Genomic DNA, 18,279 nt, shown 5'->3' with positions numbered 1-18,279 from the left:
GGTGCAAATCGAACAGGACGATCATCGCAAGTCTGCAGTGCTGTTCGAGAGAGGTCGTGAGGGCACGGACTCGCTTATACTGGCTTTGGTGAAGACAAGACAGAGATTATGTTCCTGCACGTACAGCCGCTTGCACGCAGAAAGTCTCTTCATGGCAACGACTGAAACGTCCTGCCTGAACGCACACGCAGATGACTGAAGGGCCATTGTCTCACAATGGATGAAATTTTTAGGGGACAGAGTATTGAACAATTGTGAGGATTCCTGCCCTAGGGATGCAATCTTGGCTGAGTTGAGGTGGGCCCGGCCTCGCTTCTCGTTCATTTCTGACATTTCTGACCTTACCTACATCTTGGCTCTGTAAAGTCTCGCCCGCGCCTCCGAAGACTGATTCGTATCGGTGCCGCTCAGCTGCAGGTGTTCCTGCGTTGTTGGCGATCGTCTATCGTAACATTACGACATATACTAAAATCCTGTTGAAGAGCCGGTGGAAATGCTTACGGATCCTCCGGTGGAAGCGTGGGAGGACTCCCTAGTCCAAATGGCGCTAATATTGTGGTCTTTGTTTCCCAACACCGTGCTTTCGAAATTCCATGCTGGCCCTCAGGCACAACGACAGTGATCTATGCTCACGGACTTTCAGGGTTGATCCAATCAGGATCCAGTTCTCTCTGTCGCCGCCAGCTTCGCATAACCGACTCACGTTGCGCAGCATCTTCAATCTCTTGATTCTCCTTCTCCTTCTTGACCTTTAACCGCCAGCGTCCTTGACTGCCACGGGAGCTGAAGTCTAGATACCACTCCAGCGGAAGCTTACCCTGTTGCTGCCCATCTGCAGTATCCTCCGCCTCCGTGCTCATCCATTTGTACCCTGCCTTCAGAATTACATTTGCATAGATGGAGAAGGTGCCCCAACCAAGCCTATGTATTTCGTAGGGTGGGAATTGGACAATAACACGCGGTTTCCTAAATGTAGGATGCTTGAACACCTAATGTGAGAACACGAGATGCTCGCAACAGCAACAGCTTACCAGAAATATCTGCACCTCCTCTATGATATCTGTACGAGAGGGACGAACAACTGCGAGTTATCAGCCTCGTCTCGGCAAAGGATTGTAGGTTCGAAGGCAAGACTGTAAGGCTAACGAGAGCGCTTCTCAGTCAGGATGAGAAATGAGCTCGGGCAACTTTCGAGGTGGCGCTCAGTCTCGAATATAAGCTTGACCAACTTACAAAACGTCCAGTTGTGGGTGTTTTTGGATTGCATCTCCGATCTCACCAGTGAGTGCGTGTTACCGATGTAGAGCGTGAGAGTCTCGATGCTCTCAGAAGCATCGTCAGTAACGGTACGCGCCTCAGCCTGTCGTTGACGGTAAGTGCCAGGGTACTTTGCGCGAAGCGCACCTTCCCGCCTCTGATCTGCGCTTGCCCTAGTCAAGGTCCGACACATGGGACAAGCGCTCTGTATTTCGCTGGGCAAGAGTGTCATAGGCGCGTCGTCGAGTCCAACGACTTCCATCTGCCGAGTAATCGATACTTCAGCCCACTTTTCCATGCATTCTGCGCACATTGTGTGCCCACAGTGTGTCTTCACCGGCGCATAGATCAGTGCAACACATATTGGGCAGAGATCCTCGTCGTCAACAATCTCAACGCCGGCCTCTGTTGCTTCATCCGCTGTTCTGGGATCCAGAGCCTGAGCAGACAACTTTCGCTTCATGTCGATCCAGCGGGCGCAGCCCTTCAGAGCATGAAAACATCAGAAGCCTTGACACGTGCTCAACATGGTTGCGGCGATGACTTATGTAGGTAAAGAGTACTCTCCCGCGCTGTGGGGCGACGAAAGTGATATTTGTTGTCGTTGCGAAACGTCAGGCAGCGCTGTTGATCCTTTTTGGCAGAACTTGAATCTCTTTCTACCTATATTGACGAAGCTCGCGAAATTGGGCTACTGGCAATGTTCATCGTGTGTCAGTCGTAGACCCTCTCATGTCACATATGCCTTCACAGGTAACGTGCCGCAGGCATCAACGAGTATCGCCAGATCTGTTCTAATGACACTATATATCAATGAGGCGTTGTGTGTGGCAATAACAGTCGCGAGAGCCTCGAGAGCATAGACCCGCAAGCGCGATATTGACTGGCCAATACATCATCACTTTATCCTGATGACAATCATGAATCACCTGAGATCAGGAACGACATCCGGCCCATACAGATGTGCTTCAAGCATTCTTTGCACTTTTGATTCCTGTCTGGATCCACGTTGAATGGGCGTTCATGCCAGCCTAGCAGTCTCTATGACTACATCTCAACGATCACAGGCAGGTGCATCTCCGGCATGTTTTTCCGTTGTCAACTACATCACTCCAGCATCTCGCTTCAAGTCGGTGCATGCAACGATGAATGCAGGTAAGATATGATACGCGCAGTGCTCCTTCCTCGCCGTGTGCTGAAGCCATCCTTTCTACATACTACCGGCAACCCGTGTTTCCAACGTGTGTTCTTGCACGCCACTGCCAAATCTCAAGACAATTTCCGAAAGAATCAGAGCATTCCCTATTCGGCACAAGTAGCCATGGACGCCATCAAGTCAACGATTGCGGAAAACTTCGGAGGTGCAGCACACAGCGTCGCTGATCAGTCTAACCAATTTGACATCAAGAAAGATGTACCAGATCTTTCTGGGAAGGTCGCGCTGATTACGGGTGGAAGTGAAGGCATTGGGTATGCTACAGCATACACGCTTCTCAAGGCCAATGTTGCGAAGATCTTCATCGTCTCGATGTCGGAGGAGATCATTGACGAAGCTGTTGAGACCGTTCGCACACAGCTCTCCTCTGAGCACGCCGACCGCATCACGTGGTTTAAGTGCGACATGTCTGATCTCACAGCCGTCGCGGACGTCGCAAAGCAGGTGCGATCTCAAACCGATCGCCTCGACATCTACTGCCAGAATGCCGCGAGAGGCATTATGACCTACCAGGTCACATCCTACGGCATCGACAGGCACATGGCAGTCAACCACATCGGCCACGTAGTGCTGACATCGCACCTCCTCCCACTTCTAAAATCCACAGCCGAGAAGTCCACAGTACGCATCCAAATCCAGGCATCTAATGCACATCAAGCGACACCGTCCGACTGCAAATTCGCCTCGATCGACGAGCTCAATACTGATCTTGGTCCGAATGGTCAGTATGGCCGTTCGAAGCTTGCTGGAATCCTCTACGCCCGGTACCTTGACCGCCACTTACACTCGTCGCACTCGAAGATCCTCATCAATGCGACGCATCCCGGATTCGTGGATACTAAGATGTCAACAGAGGATATCCACGAGCCATACCCCATTCTAGGCTACGGTATGTCCAAGGGCATGCAGCCATTCAAGAAGGACATCTGGATGGGATGTGTGAGTACAGTGTTCGCCGCGACGAAGACAGAGACCAGTGGCAAGTACATCTGTCCGCCAGCGATCGAAGAACCCGGAAATGAGCTAGCACAAGACGAGCAGTTGGGCGAGAGGCTGATGGAGCTCACGAGAAATATTGTCAAGGAGAAATTTGGAAAGGAGAGTGTTGATAAGGGGTGTCCGTTGAAGGACTACTAAGACTACAGTGCGTCTGTAGGCACGGCCACTGTTGGAGATACCAAAACCTCCTGATCAGTATTTGGACGGAGTCAATGAATTAATTCATAGGCAGGTCCTCCTCGTCGACCTTCTGTCTGGTTTTGCCCTGTAGGTGATCTAGAAATCCAAAGCCCGTGAACTGGGTTTCGCCAGGGGCTGATACCAGTCTGGCCTTCGAAAGCAATTATTCTGGACAGTCAGCTCAGATGAAAAGCAAGGAACCTTCACCACAGCCTCGCGATACACCCTGAATCGAGGCCGAGGTAGCGAGAGAGCCATCTAGAATGGCACATTCGAGGGTCGACAGCACAGTGGTACGATCCGCTATGTCTACAGACGCGGATTGGATCAGAGAACTTTGCTTGTCTTTGTGATTTCATGATTTCTTGATTGGTTGTTGACCTCCTTGCGAGATTTATTTTCATGGAATCGAGCCAAGCAGGGGCAATGATCTCTTCTACGACGCGATGCAGTCACCTCTCATGTCTCTTCTTGCCGCGGTGTCCGTCATTGTTATCTCCCTCCCACAAAGTAGCTCGTTCGTCGTGGAAGCTCATTCTACCTTGGTGAACCGCGTCTGATCTCCTTTCCCTCCTTCTGCACTCTTTCTGCCTTCTCGCGCCACTTATCACCATCTCGGTTCACACTACCATGCCTAGGAAACCGAGATGGGTGTCTCGGCGTACCAGGCGGCGAGGTAGGTGGTTGGATGATCTGATCGACTGGAGTGACCAGAATGGTGTTGCTATTTGGGCTCGCTCCTTTGTTGGCGTTGTTTGCGGAAGCAGATGTGGAAGACGCGTTGTTGTTGGCGTCTTTGCCGGGCGAAGAGGCGGAGGCAGGAGTGTTGGACTTGGTGCCGTGTCCCGAACCGGAATGTGAGGTGTTGGACTTGTATCCAACTTTGTTCGCACTGGAGCCATTACCAGACCTCGCAGAGCTCGCGTCGGCGTTGGAGGAGGCCATGCGTGAAGGACTCGCTCCACCTTTGGTGTCAGCACCGGCATTGCTTCCCTTGTCCTTGCCACTCTTGTCCATTCTGACCCAATTGATGAATCGTGACTCTTGTCGGCGGCGTTCGGAATAGACAGAATGCCTTGGTAAGCCGGCTGCTGGTAATGGCCAGCTCCTCGTATACCTGAGTGTTGTGTAAGGATGCGCGCCGGAAGTAGAACGAAATCAGCAACCGCTTCGGGCAAGACGTAGAGCAGGTGCTAGTACTGGCTTCAGTCGTCTTGGATTGATTAATTGATTCGGTCGTCGTGGACTGAGAACTGGAGTCTTTCTTGGGCAAAGCCACAACTCCAGACATCACCATGGACCTAAATATATATAGATTTGGGAGACCAGGCAGCGAAGTGCACCCAGGAAGCTTTTGCCATTGAATGTGAATCTGGGTGTGTCACGGGCATGATTGACAACCACACTGTCATTCATGTCTGTGACGCTGGCTATTCACCACAATCTGAGCTCATTCACCATAACTCAGAGTTAGGAGTGACTTGAGATTTGACCTTGGCAGGTTTGCTTGGAGTAGCAAGCGCTGACGCATCACTCTCATCGAGGAGATGAACTGCCGTCTGGTCTGGCAGAGAGTCGAAGATGACTTGGCCATTTTCGTGTCTCAATAAGCCGTAGCCGATTGCCTTGTTACTGGTCATGACAAACGGATGTCTTCCATCAACTGCCGGCTCTACCCATTTCGCTTCGTACTTGTTGGACCCTGTATCCGTCATCGGAATGGCGCAGCGTTTTGGTGGACGGCTTTCAGTATGCCAGCAGTACACCATGGGATCCTTGCTGCTGGTCGTTACAACGAGGACGTTCGGTTCGGTTGGATGCCATAAGAGAAATTTGACATGATCTGTGAATGTCACAATGGTATGTGGATCGGGATGATTGGGTTGCCAGACCCAGCAAGTGTTGGGGTTGTCTTGTACTGTCGAAGCCAGGAACGTCTGATCGCAGTTCGTCTCGAGCAGAATCACATCTGTCGTGGAGGCCGCTGCTTGCACAGCATCGAACGCTGCTTTCTGGAGAACGAATTCGCCATCGCCCGTCTGCTGCCAGACCAAAGACATGGATCCGTCGATTGTCGGAGGGTGTTGAAGGATACCGATCTCACGAACCCACAACTTCTGGTGGTTCTGTTCGCGAACAAGTATCTGCTTCTTGCCATCCGCAACAACAAGAATGCTGTTGTCCATAGATCTTGCCCATCTCAGCTGGGATACACCGACACCATCCAACTCCGACGATGTCCCGAACTGACCACTCATGTTGAGGGCTTCGAGCGGATGACCCATGGCAGAGAAGAAGTTTACTCTCACGCCATAGCTCGGGGAGTCCACCACGGTCAGAACAGGATCCAGTCCCGGAGAGAAATGTGCTGACTGCGCGTCCGTTGTCGGCAGGTTGAAGCTAGCTTGTGGTCGGACCTCACCTTCTTGGAGACCCAGCAGCAGGAGCTGATCTTGACCTTTGCTTCGTGTTAGGAGAGAAACAGTCCTATGATTGGCTGATCTGGTCAAACCGCGCTGACCTGTGAATTTGACATTCGCGATATCGTCCCGCTGTGCTCGAGTGGTGGAAAGTATCGATGCAATGCCGGAGGACTCAAACATGACAAGGACGTGTTTGGTATCGAATAGGAAGTCTGCGAATGATAGTTTACCAGAGTGCTCCCCGAAATCGTAGTCGGCTGCGATGTATGCCGGACTGGAGGAGCCGTGATCTTGTGCAAGTTCGAGGAGTCGTTCTGTGTTGAAGACTAGCAATCGAAGACCATCCGATAGAAGCAGCCATGGCGGACAAGACCTCTCGTCTGCGGTGGATGACAGAGGCGACCATTTCAGGACTGTCAAGTGAGAGAGAAAGCTGGCTGCAACTTTGGGTGGGCTTCCATCGAAGAGAACTTTGACCTCAAGAGTGTCGACGACCTGTATGACTTGCAGTGCGCTGGTTGGGGTGATGAGTGCAATATAGCGGCCATCACTGCTTACAGCAGGACGAAGGAGTGCTACTGCGTATCAGTACCATGATACCTTTTGTTATCGACAAGACTCACCTTGACCAAGGGGCAATGACATGGCTTGCGATCATCCCATACAGGGCCTGGCGGTCTGTGAATGCAGTGGGTGCTCATGGACAGCTATCTCTGCCTTGTGCTCTGTCGGACTACATTGGAAGCTACTGAAGCGCTGACCCAAAATTGTGCTGTCGGGGAGGCGCCAGGGCTTTATAGTCGTCCAGAAGAGCCAGTGTCTTAATGCGCCACCGTATCAGTGTTTGCCTTGTCTGCCTGAATGTCTGTTCACAGCCCGTCACTGTTGCAAAGAGTCACCAGCAATACTGACACCAGCTGTTGACTGGAGACGATGGCTATTCACATTGCTTTTCTTTTCATACAACACCAGAACCCTCCCCATGCTAGCGAATCTGACAAGACGTGAATAACTCATTGACACGATCACCTAGCCAGACCAATTCACGGTCTAAGTCACCTAAATTGGCCTGTCCAGAATCAATAGCACTATAGACGTGCCTGTAGATCGAAGTTCAGTCACAGTATTGTCCTTTCGACGACAAACGAAGTTCGCCTTAGCATAATTCCACTGCGAACGTCATGTGGTATCCTGGAAGTAAATGCGGCGGTATTGATTCGAAACATAATCTGATTTGCTACATGCTCGGTCTGACTTTTGACAGGCACTTTGGCTGCGATGTGGTGACATCTCTCCTGAGGTATCTAAAACGCCTGCGACTTCCAGATAGAGGTACATGAAATGAATATGGCTACCCGTACACTGTGGTGCATATGCACGACGATATGAAAGGGGCTCGTTTCTCTTCAAGAGCCTGGACAGCGTCATGAGTCTCACCTATGCGAGAACTGATTCTAATTGGCGCAATCAAAAATTCATCTGTAGGAATGTTAGCGGTATCAGAATGACAAGGTTGTCAACGCACCCGTCTGCCTCCTCGCCCCGCAGTGTGCACGGGCTGCATAGATGGCGGATAGAAATATTGCTGCTGTTGTGGCTGCTGGTAGTTGTATACATTGTTGGCCATATTCGGGAGGACATTGACCGGACTTCCTGAGTACACTGGAGATGCTTGATTTGGCATGCGGAACGGATCTACTGAGGGCTGTGGTGTGCTGAAACCACCATATGGTGAGCCTGGGAATCCTGCGCTTGCCGAACGAGCTGGCGCAGTAAAGCCTTGATACTGTGCCTGAGGGTTCATTTGTTGATATGGCATTCCGTTATAGTTCTGCTGCTGTCCGAAAGCATTGATGTTGTACCCAGGATAGCCGAAGGGGTCGGCCGAGCCAGAACGAACAGGACTGGCACCGGCATCGGGCATAAAGGCCCCATTATACTGGCGCTGGAAGGCAGATGGCTGTGTAAGGGGCGAGGGCTGCGTCATCGGACGCTGACGGTCGTTACCCACGGGTGAGTTAGAAAATGGCTGTGGTGGTGCTTGCCCGCCTCGAGAGGACATGCCAACCTCATCCATCAAGCGCTTGTATCCTTGATTTGGTTGTGCTTTGATCTTACTCAAGATCTTAGTGATGTTGCGAACGATGTCTGGACGAAGGCCGTCGTCGAGGAAAGGCGTTGTCAAAATCTTGAAGATCAATGTCACCCCCGAAGTTTGGTCGCGAAGAATGTGCTCCAAAACCGTGTCATTATTGCTGAAGAAGAGAGCTTTGAGGATCATGTCGCGCGCTTCAGGCTCATTGCGTTGGTTAATAATTTTGAGAACTGTCAGATACGCGACCTTGTGGGTGCATAGCTGGACAAGGTGAGGCACCAGGCGGGGCGCGAGCACTGTCCGGCGACGAGGAAACGAACATGTATCAAGGAGCCAGGTCAGTAGCAAAGCACCATTGGCGTTGGTTGCAAGCTGCATACTGGAAAGAGCAACAGCAGCTGCGAGCATGCGCTGCTGCGATTTGGTAGCATAGTGGGACTCGAGGCAAGCCCGCATTGCACGAGCACCGAATCGTCCTTGAGAGATCTCGTTGACATGGCTAAGCATCATCTCGAAGATGAAGTCTGTGTATGGTGCTCCGAAGCGCAGGCAACATTGCAGAACGTAGTTGCCGTACTGGTCCATGAACAATGGAATGGTGTACGGTCGAAGGCTTTCGACGATGAGTTGAGTTTGACTTTCTGTTTTGCAGACGTCGATGATCTTCTGCGCCGCCCAGGTACCGTTCTTGTGCACACCTATCTCGGCAAGATGAGGTGCAATTTGCATGAGCATCTGTTCCTTGATTTGCTCCGAGCTGAACTCGAACAACTTCTGGACGACTGTATTGCCTAGATAATCTGACGCGAGCTCGGCAATCTCGGGAAGCATATCAATTGCGATCTGCTCAATCTCCTGGAGCCCACAAGTGCCATTGTCTATCCTCTTACGAATATCGCGAAGTCTGGGAGCATCGTACATCCGAGCGGAGTTCGGCTCAGGAACAGCCGGAATCTCTCGCAGAACCGGAGCGTAGCTGGCGGCACTGGAGACGTTCGCAGCTATAGTTGCCATGTCTGGGGGACTGGCTCCGAAGTCACCGACAATCTGCTGAATCTCGGGTTGCAACTCGCTCAGTGAATCACCCAACGATGTATGAGCTACCGAGCTGATCTTCGCGGCGCCGGAAGAACCGTCGCCAACGCCAGGAGTGTTCATTTCAGCAGAAGTTGGCGTTAGTGCTGACTCGTTGGGCGTCATGGCGGTGGACGTTGGTGCTTTGGCGAACCCAATCCGTACTGGACCTGATCCAGGGAAGATCTCCTTGTTGTTCAAAGCGAGTCGCGCGCGAATAGCATGCTCGGATGATTCGAAATTGACGAAACCGCAATTCTTGTGAGTGAGTACTCGGGTGGATTCGATTGCGCCAAACCGACAGAAGATAGCATCGAGAGATGACATGGTCGTCGAGTTCGGGATTGAGCCAATCCATAAGGACCGTGAGGGCTGCAGATCAGCTTCATCGTAGCTCTCGCCATGTTGTACCGTGTTGTTGGACAAATTGAGGTCACTGAGAGCGTTGGCAAGTTCGTGACCATGCATTTGCATATCACTGCCAGCATAGCCTTCCGCAAGGTTAGTGCCCTGCACATAGTCTCTCATGGCTGTACGCTGGGGTGTCTCCACCAAGCCAGCCGTACTAGCACGAGGTCTGGCTGCCATTGCATTGACTGCGAAAGCTTGAACAGCTTGATTGTGGAGGCGGACTTTCTCTTGTACTGCTTCGAACTCGGCCTCCATGGCAGCAGCAGCGCCAGGAGTCAATGCACCATTACGTAGGATTCCTGCATTCTCGAGCGTGTCGAAGCCATATGGCTGAGGTTGTGTATTCACCGAGAAAGAACGGAATCGGTTCGAAGGATTGCTCCGGTGAAAAGCGGATAGAGAGTCTAGAGGCTGATCGGCAGCGTCGACGTCTGCTGGAAGAGCTCGCAATGGCTCTGCACGGGTTTGCTGGGGCGTTTCGGCGAGCCCAAGATAGTCAAGAGTCCGTACGCCGGCATCGTTCATGCCATCTTTGCTATAAGCAGGCTGTGAAGGGGAAGCGGCGTCTTCCGCCGAGGAGATACTGTTCAGAGTTGCAGCGCGAGCACGACCGCTGCCCCAGGAGGGGGTGAAGGTGGACTGTCCGCTGAAGACATTAGACTGACCCAGTATACTGGCTCTCTGTGGCATGCTACCGGCACGGAGGCGTGACAGTAGCGTGGCTGTGCTCGGATTGTTGTTAGTCAGTGCATTGTTGAAAGCAGTTTCAGCAGCTGATCCCGGTCTGAACGGACTGGTGGATGGCGTAGGTCTTGAGGTCTTCGACGCCGTGCTGGTGTTGGTACTGGCAATCGCGCTGGGAGCGGAGATTCGAGATGGCAGAGTGCCCGCTCTACCACGCCTTGCGGGACTATTGATGCCGGTCTCGGTGAGGGGCACGAGATCAGGAAATCCATCCTGGTTTGGAGACTCCGGTATCTCGAACAAAGGTGTGGAGGTACCACTCGTGGGAGGACCCCAGATATTAGGGGATAGGCCATTAGCAGACTGCAGCTCACGGGTCCGTTTTGGGAAGAGACGAGCAGCCTGGTCATGCAAAGGGGAGCCAGCTCCCATTCTTGCACCTGACAGACTGGCGAGGCCAGTGGGAGTTGATTTTGCGCCTGAAAACGGGGACTTGATCGACTGTATCGTGGATGGATCTGAGATATTGGGTAAAGATGACAAGTTCAGATTCAGAGGTTGATCAGGTCGTGTGGGGGCCATGTCGAAGAAAGCTGATGATGCGATGAATAGATTATAGTATACTTCGAGACCCAGGGCTCATGAAGGGTATCTCGCAGTCGTCCGGGTCCTGCGGATGCCGCTATAGCTGCCGGTGTGCCGTACAAAGCGTCGTCGAGGAGGGAGGAGCAATGAGCGTGCATGCGGATGCGCGGATGATGTGTTCAGTTGTCACAGCCCTGATGCTGCCTCACGGCCTGCTATAGCCGTAAACTTCTCTTTACGATTCTTGGAACAGTAGATGTAGTTCGACAGCTATTTGTATTCTGTGACAACGGCCGGGGTCGGGCACGCGATGGCGGTGGTATTAGTATTGGGCGGGTCGTCTGTTGCTCAGCACAAGATCGTGGGGTCGATTAGATGCAGTATAGTAAGACACAAGAAGTGAACGGGAGTGCGTCTCGCGCGTCTGGTAATAGGTCACAAGGATGTGTAGAGGGAGGATGATGAAAGTCGAGAATGAACATTCACAAAGAAGGAGACGGAGACGGATAGACGTAGGAGGAGGTGTAGTGGGAAAGGATTAGTGCGTGTTGAATGGAGATGGAGATGGATAGGGGATCGACGCCGGAGGTGGTGCAGCTCAGGTCCCTCGACGCCCAAGAGGTTCTGGGATTCGAAGCCCCGAAGCCTGCTTGGGAGCTGGGATCCGCCTGTAGGCTTGTGCCTGCCAAGCGCCACCGTCCGCAGTCTTCAGCAGCAGACTATAGTACGGACAGACTGCTCACTTTCAACCTTCTCACTCCGTAACTCAAGGTGTATGATCGCAAATTTGTCAACTACAATATACCCGCCTCAGCCGTCCGGGTCCCAAGCGATCACAAAGGACTCTATAGGCCTCAATCCAAGCTTCGCTGCCACACCCCGTCATTACTGACGGAAGTCATGTACAACTCTGCGTGGGTCTTGAACCGCTGGCCGCGCAAGCCAGCCCTTACATGAATCCATCATTCAGTCCTACGAAGTATGGAAATGTCACACGCGGTCTTGCTTTATCGCTCAGGTACTGTGCATCGCCCCAGGAGTTGGGAAATCGACACGCTGAAACATAGCGTCTTCCGGTGCTCGAGACCCCACCATAGGCTGTGACGATGCCCATCTGCGACTTCGATAGGCTCGAGTTTCAGGAGTTTTCGCGCTGACTTTACGAGAGAATGGATGGCCTCCTGCGCCTTACTGGCTGGTAAGGTGTGCGACTATAGCAAAATCCTTGCTATATGCAGATATTACCCATCCGACCTTAGCAGTACTGCTAAATGATGACTCCTTGCATTATTCCTCCTCCAGAAGCTACTGGCAAGGACACGGAGAACTGTGATTTAGCCCTCCCCCGGACCACCATTCCCTGCTCGAGCTTCGTCTGAAACAGATCCGGAAAATAAAGTCGGACCACTTATCGCCTAGTACCAACTTGTCAATTCAGGGGCTTTCCCATGGTCACGTGCTCCCGAGCCCGTCTTTGCAATTGCTGCATTATGAGTAGCTGCGTCGCCGCTCGGGCACGTTCGACATGTCGTATGTCACGACCGGGTCCTGCAAGCTCGACGGTCGAGTGACCGTCTTGAGACAAGAAATCGCAATTTGGCTGCATGCTGCGTAAGAAGGTCAACATGGGCTTGAGCTCGCTGTAGATGCGATTGCATCCTCGCTCTGCCCCGGATTGTCCTCTTGGCAGCGAGGTGAGTCCAGCGAGGCTTGCTATTGCGTGAGGCTACGAGCAGCTCGAGACGACAAGCGACTGCTGATCTGCTGATGCTCGCTTAGCTGTGACTCCAGCGCTCGCCAACAGCACATTATTGTCTGAGCCTTGCAGTAGACAGAGTCAAAACGCTTGCACAACGGCGACGTATGCGATCTGTGCCATCATGGTCGATCTTGCTCCTGTATTCAGGGCCATGTTGTCCGACAATGGACTCAGGCGCGTTTCGAGAAGCTCTTCCACGGTCGACACTCCGATGCCAAGGTCGCATAATCTACAGAGGGGAAAGAGTTGTCGGCGCTAACTACAGAAAGCAACTTTCAACGACAATTGGTACCTCGACCGGTCGATAAAGCCGTCTGCCCTGACGTACGCCGTACGGGGTCTTCAGGTCTGAAGGTCAACTCTTGGCATCACATCCCAGCGTCATTGGCGACGTGGCGAAGGGATCCAGTCTCTCGCTAGGCACGACTTGCCTATGGAGAGCGTTGCAGCATCGGCGCAGAGTCGGTTGGAGTTGTGCTGGATGCCCCAACGGAGCACTGAAAACATCCCGAAACGCACAGTGTAGGAGATGTGGCCTTGGCACTGGAGTCGGTACGGACATGGACATTCTGCTTTGCGGCACAGACGATGTAGGCGGCAACGTGTCAACAGAAGCGGGCAACTCCTGCCGGCTGAAATATTGCCTGCCCCGATCAGGCTCTCTTGTTGCTTCACGAACATTCCTCCGTGCAATTCCTCCTCCACTTGGCCCCGTTCTAGCGCTTGCCACGAGCTGGTAGGCTCGCCAAGAAACCACGATCGACAGTCAACGCCATCGGTAGGCCTCTGCACTGGCATTGAGACAACGGCGTGCTGCGCCGTTTGGGGGACATACTTGGATGGCGCCTTGAAGCCGCGTCAGCGAACATGAGGACCATCTTGGTATCAGCAGCGTTCAATTTGCGGGTACAGACAACGGCGGGATTGCCACGTTGCGGCTAATGCCGCTGGTGATAGTGCCTGAGCTTGCACGACAGCAAGACGAGGCCCGTGAATCAGTGTGGAAGCCTTCACCTGCGCGTCGCCAAGATGTGCCGTTCCATGGACCCAAAGACTCAGCTAGGACAGGCGAGGAGATCCTGGTATGGTCAAGCCATTACCGACGTTGACGTTTACCACTATCAAGTGCTTCATTCTTGTGCTTGATACCCAGCACATGCGGAGAGTACGGTACCCCAAGACCGGCCTTGCTACATAATCCGCAATGCGCCAAGTTGACGGGACCGTACGGCGTTACAGATGCGTCCTCAATTTGGTGAGGCTACGCAGATACTGTCCATGGACACAGGCCATGTAGGCTTCCGCCTGGCCCTTCTCGGGGACGGCGCAGATCAGATACCGCCTGTACAATGCAAGCTTGACGGTGCACCAAGTATGGCCGTCACCGATGGTATGATCGCAAGGCCCAAGCATGGACTTCTAGCAGGGTTCCAGCTGCAAACGTGGATGCGAAGTGGGCGAGTTGCGTGGCTACTAGTTAGCTCCAGCAAATGGAGCTTCGTGGGGAAGGATCGACTCAGTCGATACTCACTCGCCTGCCGTAGTCACAGCGGAGACCTTGTTAACCTATTGGTCGGACGTAGTCGAATCGCGGTTTCGCCGACCTAATTTTGGTTGTGCAAGAATACCTCTCGACGAAATAGGAATAGATGACGCTTTATTGCATCTCGGATTGAACGGGTGCGCATATACGTAAGCGCACATAAGGTCTACATCAACCTTTGGGAATCCCTAGTAGAAGTACGAGATGACGATGACGGTCTAGTGGTAGGGCCAGAGTTCAATTTTGACATTGGGGAAGGAATTCAACGGACCCAAGGTCCCACTTCCGCAAGGTCAATTTGGTAGGTGCATGCCCGACGACTCGACGAGCGAAATAAGTTCAAGTAACAGCTTTTTCGGTGCATGGCATGTCGACACGAGCGACCACGCCCTACTGATCGACAGCACAGGAAAATCAGCATCGCAAAGGCCTCCTTGTAAGAAGTCCCCGTACCTATCGCAAGAGCTCCCATTTGAATGGTGCCGTTACTTGTCCGACAGAGAACGAGGAAACCGGACGCGAGAAATGCCAAACAATATTCGTCGAGAGAGCTCGTCAAAGCGCTTGGAACTCTCACGGCCACGTACCGCGTGTCGGGGATGAAGTCACCAAGCCATGCAGTCAAAAGTGGTGAGGGTTATTACTGCTGAAGTATGCGCTCGGCCGCTCTGAAACCGAGCTGACGACTGGGGCGACGCGTCCTACCTCGAAGCAAAAAGTGACATGATCCATCTCCTGCACTGGCCAGGGGAATTGGACAAGTCTATAATATCGGTAAAGCGAGCCGCAAAGTTTGCTCAAGTACGATGGCATGCATCTGATAAGTAGTCGTTGCCTCGCCACCGTCAATCATCGTGGTTCTTCGCGTTGATAGACATGGAGACGGAGTTGCTCATCCGTGACCGTTAAGCAAAAGCAAGCTTTGTGCAGTAGTGCTGTTTGACTACAGCATTCCTCTGTTGCCCGATGTGGCAGCCCCACAAGCACTGCCGCCTTTAGCCAGACATTTCGGACCACGTCTCTTCATGCTGAGGACCAGGGTATCTGTCCTCGCGCCTCTGCAAAAAGACGCAAATCACCATCAAGAATGGTTGAAGACACCGCCGAGCAGCATCAGCATGGCAAATGGTTCCAACGAGCCACTCCCTGGCCTCCTTGATGATCCTCAATTCCAGACTGATCTGCCATGGACCGACTTTCAGATAGCACCATTACGCGATCCGGCACCTCAGCGTAACGCCAATGTTCCATCACCTCTCGAGCCCGAGGCTGGAGGGGCGAGCCAGAACGTACAGCGTACAGCGAGATCTGAGCAACAAGCAGGGCCATTGAAGCCAAGTGATTTCCTACGGCAAGCACGCGAGCCCAGGAAACCTCATCTCGCCATCAGTGAGCTTGTTGACGACAATGACAGCATCGGAGGATCCTCTCAGCAGCTACCATCATTTGTGAGCCTTTCAGTCGTCGAAAAGTCTCCTACGCAAACGCCACAGGCCCTAGGAGGAGGCAGCTATGGCCACCTTGCCAAGCGACCTCGTCTCGACCAGGACATTGAGATAGCGAACCACGATCTCGGTCGGCAGCTACCTCGCCCGAACCAACGAGAGCAGAACGTGCTCCGGCCTCCACCTTTGCTACCTGCAATGGTCACGGGCCTTCACGAGCCTCCACCGTCCGCTGCCCTGCTTCCCTCGATGGATCCGGATCGCCGTCATGGTCTGCCACAGCGAGCCGCGACAACCTCCAAGATCCAAGTCAAAGATATGCTCTCTGGGTCACGATCGCCATCTCCTTCCACCTCCTTTCAGCGTCAGCTGCCAGTCCCACATATCCGCGGACATCCCAACCGTTCATTGCCACATCTCGACTTCTCTACGCAGCGACCAAACGCAGTCCCAACACCACCGTCATCCGCAGCCACTCCCATCTCGGCGACAATCCCGTTGGTCAGCAGGGAAGGTAAGCAGCGACGTACTCGACGGAAGTGGTCTGAAGAGGAGACCCGCCACTTGTTAGCGGGTGTCAAGAAGCACGGCGTGGGAAAGTGGAAGCAAATACTGAACGACAAAGACCTTACATTCTCGGATCGGAGCGCGGTAGATCTCAAAGACCGCTATCGGGTCGTGTCCAAGGACGGCAGTGACCGTGGTATAGCCCCAGTGCTCAGACGTTCCACTCCGACGCCCACTCCAGGCACAACTTCCGCAGACAATTCCGCCCCTAACACGCCCGCTCACACTCCGCCACCACCTCCGCCGCCGTCATTTCCGGTAAAGTCGGCCTCGTTGCCGATTCACCCATCTCCCAGCATTGCCTCAAACTCGCCCTCTCCCAAAGACGTCACAGATGCAACGGGCTCTGCGGCATGCGCCACAAGCACCGCCGTGCCACGAGCCCGCCGCAAACGCCGCGCGTGGACATCCACTGAGGATGATGCTCTCCTCCGAGGCGTGCAAAAGCACGGCTTCCAGTGGACATTGATCCACGACGACGAGTCACTGCAACTGCAACATCGGCGAGCGACTGATCTGCGGGACCGGATAAGGAACAAGTTCCCTGACGGATACCGACAAGCAGAAGTGAAGCCATTGCGGAGCGAAGTGAAGAAGGCGGAGAAGGAGAAGGGAAAGGCAAGGGAGCGCGGAGCAGGAGACGAGCAGCAGCAAGGAGGACCAATGAATCGGAGTGGTGGAAACGTGGAAGACGAGGACGAGGACGCAATCTCCAGTGAAGAGAGGTGGGTATTTCTGCTTCGTAGAATGAAATTATTTACGATTTTGAGGAGCCGAAGGGATTCCCAAGATATGAATTCGTAGACTGGACGTATTGGAACGGGAACCCAAACCCAGTCACCCCCTGCCATTTTGCTTAGTGGGCAAGGCAGGACGCCAACTGGGCACAGGAATCGCTAGCTCTCCACGGAGGCCGCTGAAAGACTTTTCCAGGTTTCCTTACCAACACCTTGAACTTAGCACTATTGAGTGATCGTCCAGTGGGAAATCAGAACTTGCGCCTGCCCAAACTCCGATCGCTAGGGAGCACGGCAGAATAATAAAAATGCTGGAAAACTACTTGCCCGCCGAGCATGCCTCAGACGTATAGTGAGAGCAACGCTAGACGCACATGTGAATCGTCAGATACTCTGTAGCCGCCCGTAGCTCTACCAGGCATTTCGGTCCCAGTTCGGATCTATCACTCATCTATCAGCTCATAGCCTCACATCAGCTCGAGTGCGCAATAATCTCACCTTGCACAAACGGTCCGAGGACTTTGCTCCCAGTCTGCAGCAGCGGATGCCCCACCACAATCTGTAAGAACCGTTGCAAGCCTTCCCTCCTGTGCTCAATTACATCGTCCGAGAAGCGATTGGTGAAGACTTTGCCTGGCAGAGGAGGTATAGTCACGCGAGCCGACTCGCGCTCGAGGATATCGCGGAAGTATTCGAAGTCGCTGTATCGTCGGCGTACTACACTGTGTCGAAGCTTGAATGCTGGAATATTTGTGCGTGTGTGTATTTCATAGGAGGTGTACATGTTGCGAGGCGATGAGCCGTGGGTTTGAGGGTTCTTGACCTATTCGCTGGAGTTAGAACAATGCGCTTCGGAAGGAGCGGGTGTTTGGCAGTCGAGGACTGTGCGGCGAAAGTGCAAGCCCCATCGACGAGCGTGGGAAGGTGATAGCACTTGCCTCGATCTCGAGGAAGTTCTCTGGCGGGCCATAGATCTCCTCAAAGGTTTGCTGCCTCGACTCTGGCATCGACTGCATCTTGGTCTAGAGAGCAGAGGCCGCGTAGCGTCGGGCGCAGTGAAATCAATGCGAAGGTGGGGTGACCGTTGGTGCTGATTTCCTGGTTGCGGTAGGCGCGCGTAGAGCCGTGTGTGTCACAAAGTGCGATCCAGGTCGTCGGGTGATGAGTGGTAGCAATAAAGGTCTCAGGGCGGGATCAGGCGACAGGCTTCTCTGGCTGTGGCTGCAGTGCAGTTCGATGCAGTGTTCGAAATCGGCACAGGGAGTGGGGTAAGACGTTCGGCCTGGCTAAAATTCGGCAGCGGT

The 18,279-nt window shown here is 53.2% G+C and overlaps 6 protein-coding genes across 6 annotated transcripts; 1 reads left to right on the top strand and 5 right to left on the bottom strand.

Moving 5' to 3' along the window:
- Nucleotides 1-629: 629 nt before the first annotated feature.
- On the bottom strand, nucleotides 630-1,720 carry AB675_6511 (uncharacterized protein; the record flags this gene model as incomplete). Its single annotated transcript, XM_018146809.1, has 3 exons — nucleotides 630-989; nucleotides 1,032-1,081; nucleotides 1,234-1,720. The coding sequence occupies 3 exons, from the start codon at nucleotides 1,718-1,720 to the stop codon at nucleotides 630-632; spliced, it is 897 nt and encodes a 298-aa protein (XP_018003771.1).
- An 858-nt stretch (nucleotides 1,721-2,578) lies between these two features.
- On the top strand, nucleotides 2,579-3,610 carry AB675_6510 (putative oxido bli-4, mitochondrial; the record flags this gene model as incomplete). The annotated part of the gene is made up of 1 exon (XM_018146808.1): nucleotides 2,579-3,610. One exon carries the CDS (start codon nucleotides 2,579-2,581, stop codon nucleotides 3,608-3,610), a length of 1,032 nt encoding a protein of 343 aa, XP_018003848.1.
- A 579-nt stretch (nucleotides 3,611-4,189) lies between these two features.
- AB675_6509 (uncharacterized protein) lies at nucleotides 4,190-4,669 on the bottom strand (the record flags this gene model as incomplete). The annotated part of the gene is made up of 1 exon (XM_018146806.1): nucleotides 4,190-4,669. The coding sequence occupies one exon, from the start codon at nucleotides 4,667-4,669 to the stop codon at nucleotides 4,190-4,192; it is 480 nt and encodes a 159-aa protein (XP_018004124.1).
- A 437-nt stretch (nucleotides 4,670-5,106) lies between these two features.
- Nucleotides 5,107-6,720, bottom strand: AB675_6508 (uncharacterized protein; the record flags this gene model as incomplete). The annotated part of the gene is made up of 2 exons (XM_018146805.1): nucleotides 5,107-6,650; nucleotides 6,699-6,720. 2 exons carry the CDS (start codon nucleotides 6,718-6,720, stop codon nucleotides 5,107-5,109), a joined length of 1,566 nt encoding a protein of 521 aa, XP_018004044.1.
- An 822-nt stretch (nucleotides 6,721-7,542) lies between these two features.
- Nucleotides 7,543-10,921, bottom strand: AB675_6507 (Pumilio domain-containing protein C56F2.08c; the record flags this gene model as incomplete). The annotated part of the gene is made up of 2 exons (XM_018146804.1): nucleotides 7,543-7,554; nucleotides 7,601-10,921. 2 exons carry the CDS (start codon nucleotides 10,919-10,921, stop codon nucleotides 7,543-7,545), a joined length of 3,333 nt encoding a protein of 1,110 aa, XP_018003725.1.
- Nucleotides 10,922-17,386: 6,465 nt separating this feature from the next.
- On the bottom strand, nucleotides 17,387-17,759 carry AB675_6505 (Sorting nexin-3; the record flags this gene model as incomplete). Its single annotated transcript, XM_018146803.1, has 2 exons — nucleotides 17,387-17,415; nucleotides 17,474-17,759. The coding sequence occupies 2 exons, from the start codon at nucleotides 17,757-17,759 to the stop codon at nucleotides 17,387-17,389; spliced, it is 315 nt and encodes a 104-aa protein (XP_018003863.1).
- Between the last annotated feature and the right edge of the window lie 520 nt (nucleotides 17,760-18,279).

Source organism: Cyphellophora attinorum, assembly GCF_001299255.1.
Source record: "Cyphellophora attinorum strain CBS 131958 chromosome Unknown Contig4, whole genome shotgun sequence".
NCBI classification, from domain to species: domain Eukaryota; kingdom Fungi; phylum Ascomycota; class Eurotiomycetes; order Chaetothyriales; family Cyphellophoraceae; genus Cyphellophora; species Cyphellophora attinorum.
This window is presented reverse-complemented; position numbering and strand designations above follow the sequence as displayed.